The sequence below is a fragment of the Austrofundulus limnaeus genome, unplaced genomic scaffold, assembly GCF_001266775.1.
Source record: "Austrofundulus limnaeus strain Quisiro unplaced genomic scaffold, Austrofundulus_limnaeus-1.0 Scaffold27, whole genome shotgun sequence".
In the NCBI taxonomy this organism is placed as follows: domain Eukaryota; kingdom Metazoa; phylum Chordata; class Actinopteri; order Cyprinodontiformes; family Rivulidae; genus Austrofundulus; species Austrofundulus limnaeus.
The window spans coordinates 691,377-701,427 of NW_013952429.1; the positions used below are offsets into that span (position 1 = coordinate 691,377).

General features: G+C 41.2%; 1 protein-coding gene across 7 annotated transcripts in view; it reads right to left on the reverse strand.

Annotated features, from left to right (window-relative positions):
* adgrl3.1 (adhesion G protein-coupled receptor L3.1) overlaps window positions 1-10,051 on the reverse strand; it is a 131,931-nt gene that overhangs the window by 64,095 nt on the left and 57,785 nt on the right. For all 7 annotated transcript variants that reach the window (XM_014004870.1, XM_014004869.1, XM_014004867.1 and 4 more), the window contains exons 5-6: window positions 6,857-6,871; window positions 5,035-5,823 (exon numbers count right to left, since the gene is read on the reverse strand). In XM_014004870.1, coding sequence (XP_013860324.1) covers window positions 5,035-5,823; window positions 6,857-6,871 — 804 coding nt within the window. The remainder of the gene's footprint in view (window positions 1-5,034; window positions 5,824-6,856; window positions 6,872-10,051) is intronic.

The window sequence follows — 10,051 nt, forward strand, 5'->3', positions numbered from 1 at the left end:
GGGGGGACCCTGGCCAAATCAGCATCTGCAACAGAGAGCAGGCTGTTGGTGTGCCTGCAGCAGCTGGAAGGCAACGCTTCGTGTCTACAGAAGACTCTCAGCTGACACCGCTCTGTGACAGATACCCTGCGTGTGCTTCGTGTGGAAGTTCAGAGCTGGGGTAAGCTGTCAAAGGAAGTGTGATCGCAGCCGGACTGTGACCGTGAAGTGGGTGGAGAATGCGGAGCAATAGCACAGAGGGGTGGCGTCATCATGGAGGTTCTGCTGAGCTGGATTTAATGCTTAATTAATTTTTGAAAAAAAAAATGCACCACAGAGAGAGAGCATGCTCTGTGTCCCAAATCAAACACACCCACACAGTGCTGGTGCCAGCTGGTGGATACTGGTCAGACTGAAGATTCCAGCCCACCTTTATATTTAAGAGGAACATTTTTTTTACTTCTCACTCTTATACTCTATATATTTTAAACTCAATGGAGCTGGACTTTTTTCACTTTATTTATAAGACTGCATTTACATCCAGTTTAGACTTTGTCTTCTCTGCACAGCTCTGTGTTTTTAAATCTTACTGAGCACTTTATTTAATTCCTTGCAATACCAAGCTTATTACACTGGATTTTACCTAAGTGACACTTTAGTATCAGACAGTGATTTAGATTGAACATTCAGGTCATAACACAGCATGCCATCTGTAACTGGAAGATGCAATCATGACACTATAAAAACTCCACACTATAGCTTCCAGTCATAATGCTATAAATCTTGCAGGGTTTAAGTTGGTTTTAGAAGCAAATAACTCTCTTCTGTTGACCTGTCATAAATTGCCACTGATTCTCCAAACTAAACAAAATTTGTGAGTTCTGATTTGCTCACCACATGTGTGTGAAGTTCAGAAATTTAGTCTTTTGGGCATGTCTGTCATGTCCTTCTGTAGACAATCTTGTTTACCACAGACTGTGCACATTAACACTAAGTGCAACGTATACACTCTTAAGCCAGAAACATAGTTGTACATGTTTTGTTTTGTTTTGTTTGTGCATGCATTAATATTTCAGCTGCTACCCATACTGCGTGATGATATTGCTGTTATACATAGTTTGATCATTTGTTGCTCCAAAATTGAGATGACAGGAAAACTGATGAGACATCTCTACAAGCTCTTTTTCATCTCCTTTATTTCGGAAAAAGTTGATGTCATGATCTGTGTTTTTATCTTTGTTTTCTAGTGTTTTTCTGTTTCCCTGTGTTTCTCTGCCCTGCAGCCCCACCCTCACTTACCTGACTCCTCTTGTGTTTCCCCAGGTGTTTCCCATTGTCCCTTAATTGGTTTGCTTTAAATTCTGAGTCTTGTCTTCTGTCTTTGTCGGATCATTGTTTAGTCTGTCCTGACTGTGTCCTGCCTCCGTGTTTTCTGTAACTGTGACTTCAAGTGAGTTTTTTTGTGCTGCACTGCCAGCCTTTTGATTTATATTATAAAGACCTTGTTTTCCATTTTTGAACCTGCCTGCGCCCTGGTTTTTTGCCTGCTATAAAACCTGATAGTTGAGAAATCATTACATTACTTATTTGAGCTGAGATGGAAACTGTGGATCCCTGAGTCATAGGGCTGTTGTGCAACTGACTTAAAAATAGGCTGAATGCATGTGCAACATAATCATTTGGGACAAAAAAGGTATGCTGAGACCTTTACAGTGAGCTGACTGCTGTCTACTGCAGGTAAGACATTCACTACTCATGAACACATCTTTTCTAAAAGTTAAAAAGCCCTGCAACTGTGCATGCTTAGTTTGAAATGTATATTGGTCATCCAGTATATGCTAATCAAGAAAAGTTCATGATTTATCTGTGTCCAATTTCTGTGCAACCCATTCTGAGATAAATATATCTGACTATAGAAGGGAAAAAAAACATTTTCTTGGAGTTTTTAATACAACCGTGCTTTCATACAAAGAAGTTGTTGCGCAGGAAAAATGTACCCGCCACTAACAAGACGGATGGAGGATGTTCAGTCTTCTGAAGGCATCACATTTATTTGCCAAGGACAGAAATAATGTGGATACAGGCCATTAAATGGTTATTGTCTGATATTTGCTGCAATTCTTTTCCATTAATAGAACTAATGGCAAAGAGGATGCATGGGGTAATTTGAAAATGACATTGTTACTTAGTTTGCTCACCAGGGTCGCTCAGACTTCATTGTTTACAGAAGCTTGAGAGCTGCCTGCAGTGAATGTGACAGACAGCTGCAAAGAAAACAGTGAGCAGGAGTCAAGCAGTGTCTGAGCAGTAAGTGGCGAGGCAGCTTATGAAATTCATTTTAACATTCAACAATAACCTTATCATTTTATTTCTGATGTGACTCTCATATCTATACTTAAAAAAAGGCAAAACTGTCAAAGTAAAGCCTTATACCCTGTATGTGTTACCTCAAAACACCAGGATTAATTGGACATTATTATTTTCAACCACACATTTTGTATTTCTTTAAAGTAAAATGCCATTTGGCAGTATTTTTTTCTTCCTTTCATACCTGACTTGCAAAATGTAGGTCTGCCAAAGTATCTGGGCTCTTTTTCTGGTGTGTTAAAACCTAACAATCCCAGAGCCTCAGAGTGAACTCTTTTAAACCGTCTGCCTTTGTTATCCAGTTGGGTAGGCACAACTAAGTAATTGGTGCTCTCTGTGTTGTAGCCCAATTACTCTCCGTCCTCGGTGGCCCAACCTCGTCCCTGCCTTAGACCACAGCCCATTTCCTGTCTTATTTTATATCTTAAGAAGTCCACACGAGGCAAAACAAAAACCGAGAGTGCATTAGGCGACATCAGTAATGACTGGAAACCCCTACGAATGGCTGCTTTCTTTGGTCTGTCTCCTGAAAAGACTACAAAAAGGAGGGGGAAGTAAATAAAAAGCCAAAACATGGCAGGTTTGCTAACAAGGTTACAGTAAGCATAATGCATTTGAAGAGAAGGTAAACAACAATTGACTTTCTTCAAGAGGCATGAAGGGCGAAAAATGTTGTCAACGTGCAACAAGAGAAACCTTTGAGAAATCGATCAGTCACTACATTTTCCAAAGAATGAGAAAACCATGCAGTTAAGGTAGTTAATTTATTCCTCGTCTTCAGTGAGTGAGACAGTGGAGTGTGGACGAGCGTAAAAAAGAGCGATGTAACATTGATTGTATGTATTTATCTCCCACTGGTCAGCAAGTCTGGCTTGTTGCTATGCACTGGAGGTCATTCTCCACACTGAATCCCCATTGATCACCTCTTTAGAGCCTCCTGAGACATCCAGAGCTCCATAATGAGAGTGATCCCACCTTCATAATAAAGTCATTCACATGAATGAAACACAAACTCATTCAGTAAATACATTAACTCATGTGCAAGACCATCAGCATGCACACGTTAACACAAGCATAAGCACATTTTTCCATCATGGACATCCCTTGCAACCATACACACACAAACACACACACACACACACACCTGCCAGTCAGTGGAAATCAAGTTTATCACTGTCTCTCTCTATAATTTCTTGTACTGCGCCTCCTAACTGCATGTAAGAGCATGCGTTAATTCAGACATCATTTAATAAGACACGCAGCCAGACTGCCTTGACCACTCCATAGAAGGTGCTGAAAGGCAATTACGTTGGGCAAATAGCCCTGCAGGCTATTGAGGCCCTAAGCCCTTCCATCCAGAGGCAAGACAGAGGAAGGAGGGTAAGGTAACGTTTCACACTGGAGTTGGTGTGACTCACCCTGGGTTAGAAGGTATTCCTGGCTCTTTCAAATGGACATAGCGGTGCAAATTGTTCTTTAATCTAAACAAGTCAGCCTGTAAAGTGGTTTTATGACTGCTCCTCCCTGTCATGGAAATGGGTTGGGACTTCACCATAAGTTTGAGATTGCATAGGATCCCTGAAAGAGTTACTGTACTCTTTACCTGGATCCCCCTCCCAAACTAACTACCTACCTCAGAAATTATGCAATGAATTTTGACTTCCATCTGCTCGATATTTGATGCTGAATAAACACAAAGACACACGAGTGGTGCTCAAACGAATGATTGGCAGCTGCAGCTTGAAAATCTGTCATAGGAGCACTGATACTTAATCAAACCAAAAGGAAGAGCTGAAACAGGTTTAAAAAAATTGCTATTGTGTCTGACTACAGGCGCGAGTGAGACTCATTTAAAAACTTTGAATTTTATAAGTTGATTTTCACAAATGATTCTAAAGTTTGAGGATGAAACTCTGTCAGTCCAGATGTTTGTGTTCAGATTTAGCTCGATGAGGTGTTGCAGAACCTCATTGTAATCAGGGCCAACTTATGACATCAAGATGAGTGAGCCAAAAGTACAGAAACAATGCACATCAAACTTAAACTGAAGCATCTTTAGACAGCCATCATTCACTGATGTGTCAGTTCCCCCTACATCCCGACATTCTTGACAGCATTCAGTAAAAATTGCAGCTGTGGAAAAACTAAAGAGAAAACTGGGAAGCTGTGCTCTACAAAGCAAAAACATTTGAGGCTCAGCGTTGCATTTGAGATATTCTTTAAAAGTAGATATCCAGGTAGTCTTTATGATCTCTCTTAGTTCCATAAATAGAAATGCTGCTGATAACTACACTTTCAGTCACACTGACATATCAAGGAGCAGTGGTAAAAGTACAATTGAGTTCATTATTTTCTGCTTATTTTTAATTATATTTTAAGTCAACTGAAAATGTGCACCGATCACAAACAAACAGTGGAAGAACTGCCATAATACAGAAATGTGACAACACAGATGGAGAATTCTTTTTGTACTTTCTCCAAGTAATTTTACTGAATTAAGTTCTGAAGGAAGATTAGTGCCTATAAGCATTCCATATGTCATAATTTAAAAAGCACAGCAGTGAGGAAAAGAAGGCTCATTGAATACATTTTATGGGGAAAAGTTCTCAAACCAGGCAAAGTTCTCTATTTGGCTTGACAAAACCTATTAAAAAGAGAAAAGTGAATGAGTTATTACAATGGACTTACCATTGTTGCCAAAGTCCAGTGAGTACTTGACCACATGGTAATTATTCCACACATACAGCAGGTTGTCTCTAGGGTTGTAATCCACTGCCGCTATATACTGGTAGGAGTTAGGAAACGGTATGTTCACTGTCATTTCCTTGCTCTTGTCAGTGTTGTACATGTAGTCAATCTTGTTCCCCGTCCCTTCGTTGTCATCGTCTTCATAGACAGTTTTGACGACGTACAAGACGCCGCAGATCATGAAGGCGTTGGAGGCGGAGCGCTTGTCATAGCTGGTGTCCCAGGAGCCTTCGATGCGTAGGGTGTAAGGGTTGAGCTGGCTCACCACAATGCGCCCATTGTTCTGCTCCGTTGCATAGATCACCCACAGACCATTTTCATCCACGGCAAGGTCGATATCTGACTTGCCTCCCCAGCGGTACGGCGAAGTGTCATGATAGTTGGCATTGGCAATAATCGCCTCGCCACTTTTGATGCGTGTGCGCAGGTCAAACTTGACAATGTTGCGGGTACGCTCTTTGTTGAAGAACAGCGCGCCATCGTACACGACAAAGCCCGTCCCATCCACTCGATGTGGCAGTTTGTACGTTGTGGTGGGACGGCCTGCGATGAAGTCCTCTTTTGACGAATACTCTGTTAGTGTGTCAGTGCGGTATGGTGTCCAGGGCATGTAGTAAATCTTATCAGAGGCTTGCAGTGGGTCTTTACACCATGCACCAGACTGGTGGTCAGACTCAAATAGATGCTCGCTTTGGTACACTCCCCGTAGAATGCCAGGACACAGAAATACTAAGGGAGAAAGTGAAAAAATATTTTTTACATTATTTATCTTTTGGATACAAAATGTCAACTGTTTTTTTTTTTACCTAACCTCAGCGACAAAAGAATGATGATGACATGATAGGCTTACTGCATTAAAATTTGGAGGCTATGGTTATTTTTAAACAGAGCAACATTGTGCCTCCCATTCAACAGATAACACCCCACTCTCACAGTTAAGAGATAAAGAGAAAATGGCACATTTTGTTCACTTCCACCCTTTTCTTTCTACAGCTATTTCTCCCTCTCTGCTCAGTTCCTCATTAGTCCCACAACTCTTTCACTCCTTTTCTATTTCTGTCAGTAACCACCAACTGCAGAAGTGAGCACATCTTTTATCAGTTTCTTTTTTTCATTTTTCTTTTTTATAACACATTGTAACAATAATTATTTCTCCACTCCTTGCTCCGTCTTCCCATCTTAGAATACTGAGGTCATGTTTTACGAGTTATGTGGGAGATGGAGCAAATTCTGGGAATCCACAGCAACCAATCGTGGAAGCCTTTGTAATTTAACTGGAATGCCATTGCATCCACACAGCAGATACAGAAAAGCCAGATGTGCTTTGTGGTTTTCCCATTCCTCTCAATGGTGCAATTCCAGATTCCACACAAGAGGCTGAAGAATATTGATTGAATATTCACTGGCTTTTCAAACTACTGGCATTGCTTCAGTATCACAGAGAAGCATTTAAAATATTAAATGTCGTTGTAATTCTCTGTTCAGCAGCTCATTATAGAAATGTACTCGACCCATGGAGAGTTTGTTAAGTGACATTCCACACAATACCCTGGAATAATATGGCCCTAGAGTGTGTCTAATGAGAACTAGTGTTCCTAAATTGCCTCTATATGCAAGCTGTCTTAATATAGCAGCAGCAAATTTAAAAGGACATGCCACATTTCCACATGATACAAAACATTTCAGGAGACTGGCATCAAAAATTGAGATCCAATCCCGGATATTGTGTATTTGTGTGTGGATGTGTGGCCCAGTGACTTACCTTTTTGTTCTACTTCTGCACGTGCCATAGGGAATGGATGAAGGGGCGAAAAAAATGAAAGAACAAGAGAGAAAAGGAGACAAGAGACAAAAATAGATTAATGATGCAATAATAAGGAAATCGTGATAATACGATCTTGGATCTCCATAATCGTCCTCATATTTCATCCTAACCTTGTGAGAGTGCCAGGATGCTCTCCATGTGTGATTGGTAATAACATTACATAAGCGTCTGAGGAGACTGCAATGCAACAGGAAAGCTATCTGACAGCACTGCATCTCACATATGTTGCGCGCACACACATATGCGAGGGAACAGAGACGCACATGTCTGACAGACACAGGGAAGGGGAGCGGGGACTTCAAACACACAACACAATATGAACAAGTACACATGTGTTCAGAGTGCCCCTTGTGGTCTTACCCCTTGTGAAGAACAACATGAAGCAACACGAAGCAAAATAAAATGTCCTGGGATAATGAGCTCTTTTAATGTATGCTAATAACAATAACAACAGAACAATGGAAAATAAAATACATTAAAAAACAAACAAACAAACAAACAAAAATATGTGGTTATTGGGATTGATTTTCAGCAAATCAACCTGAATTGTTATATTATGTTTTCTGGAGCACAGTGGGTGAGCTCATGTTTTTTGTAGATCATGTATTTTTTTTCTTTTTTTTCTTTTTTTGCAACTGTGTATGAGTGTGCAGGAATCTATATCAGGACGTGGGAGCAAGTTAGCTTCAATCCTAACACCAATTCCCTGTCTATTACACACAAAGCCCGACCCGTAAAGCTACTTAACGCTCTATAGTGAAATGTGCACACTTGCGAGAAATCTCTTAAACATATGAATTTCATTCCACCTCGGTCCCTCGGGGACGGAGTGGAATGTGAACATGGCAGAAACCTAATCCTGCAGGCAGTGCCCTTGTGTCTTTCAAGACTGTTATAGACCTGCTGCATGGAAGTAGTCCCCTGAGATGCCAGAGGAAAGACGGAGAGAGGAGAGTCCTCCAAGGGAAAACATTTCGTAGAACTTCTGGATGGCACATGGTTATATATAGCATGTGTGCACCACATTCTTTGTGAGCTACATGCATAAATTCTTCAACACATTGAAGCTTGAACTCATCACCAGCAAACACAACACATGGTGAGAAACAGAAATGCACAAAAGCACACAACCACCACACACACACACACACACACACACACACACACACACACACACGCAACCATTAAATCCTCAGCTCATGAAAAATGCATGGTAACTGGTGCGGCTTAGCACAACTCCCGATAAATAAGCAATCTCTAGAAGAAGATCGTGTTGAATTCAGAGCCTAAAACAAGTGTGTTCATGTGTGTGAGCGTGCATGTGTACTTGTGTGAGTGTCATAAAGAGTTAAGCTATAAAACGATTCAACACACCGAAGCAATTCCCTTGTGTGGAAAACTGGAAAATAAAGCAGATATTCTATGCAACGGTGTATGTGTGTGTGAATGAATGACAGACATCAGGGGACTAAATGCAAATACACACAAACGTATGGGGCGCCTGATACAAACGTGCACATATGCACACACAGTGGAAAGAGGCACATTATGGTGTGGCGGACATAGATTGATGACACCAAAACAATAAGGCTTTCAAATTACCTGCAGCTCCTTTACAACCTCCCCGAGACAGAACAGAAACATGTAGAGTTCAAGGTTGCCAGCAACTAATAGATTTCAAATGAAAGCGTGGCGGACAACAAGTATACCAAATGGCACAGAAAATGTCAAACAAATGCCATTCAATTTGTGGCTCTGCTCAGTGTTTCACTAGATTAATGGATGTCTGTGCTTCTAAGCTTATTGCAAGTGCCCTTTTTTTTTCAGGTGTCTCTTTTTTAATCTCCAGGAAAAGAGTAAGAAATCAAAGTTTTCCTACAAATCCCAGACTTTCATTTCTCGACGTGCAGGATCCGGCAGAGCAAGAACATGCCGGTGAGATGTATGTCGAGAACTCAAAGTTCTGTCAGCGATGGCTCATACATGCAAGATGATGCAAGAGATGAGACGTTTTCTCTACCGTGCCTAATTTAGCTACTGAGCATAGCTAAAAGAAAATGAAAAATGGGCTATGGCAGTTTGCGAGAAAACTTCAGTTTTTTTCTTTCTGTGGAGAACATCAACAAGGCAGCATCGTCTGTCAGTGTCTCCCTTTTCCTTAGCATTATTCAGAGCTGAATTCAGCAGAGGAAGTGCTGTGTTTTTATCTATCCACTATCTTTGACAGATCATTTGCAGAATCACTTACTGTACCAATGCAGCGACAAAAAAAAGTGCTTATTTATTCCTAACAAGTCTTTGAATGAGTATTAGAAAACACCAACAGAATAATAAGGAAGCATCACCTGTCTGGATTCACATTCATTTATAAGTCATCTAATTATTCATGAAATGCGCAGTAAAATCTTTTTCATTCCTATGAATAGTGCTTAGTTTGTACCTTGGATGCTTCGTCTGTTCTCTATTTCCTTTGTACGCACATATACAGGCCCGGTGTTAACCTAACTGTGCTGCAGTGTAAAGATAATTAGCATTTTTATTGAAAACTTATGGTTTATTAAGGAGGTGGTCGTCTAGGAGCAAGAGACACTGTGTGCTCAAGCAAGCGTGTGTGTATTACGTGTGAATGTGTAAGGCGCAGTCATGCTCGCACACATGTTTCTGCAGACAACGAGTGGCGACAGCAGCCTCGCCGCGATTATCACTGATCTCCAATCAGTCCCGAGCCCAAGGTCGTTTCTGGACACAGGCGTTTTCTGCTCTCTGGCTCTGTTATTTCACTCTTTCCTCCCAATCCCGCCTTGTCCTCGTATCCTCACCTGCCATCCTGTTTCATTATTTCACTCCGTGCTTTTATCCTTGTTCATTCTCTCCATTACCTCCTCTGTGTTTCCAACACTTCCACCCCCCCAAGCCAAACCCTGTCCACCTCTCATGCAGCACCTTTTTTTTTATCAGTTAATTCGTTCATTCTGTTCCTCGTCTGCTGGCCTCGTCTAACCCATTTCCCTCTATCTCTGTTTCAGCTGTCGCTCCGTCGTCTCTCCTTCTGTCTCCTTGGTTTCTTTCCCATCTTCCCCTTTCTCCTTGATTTCTCTGGGAAGCACACACACACACACACACACACACACA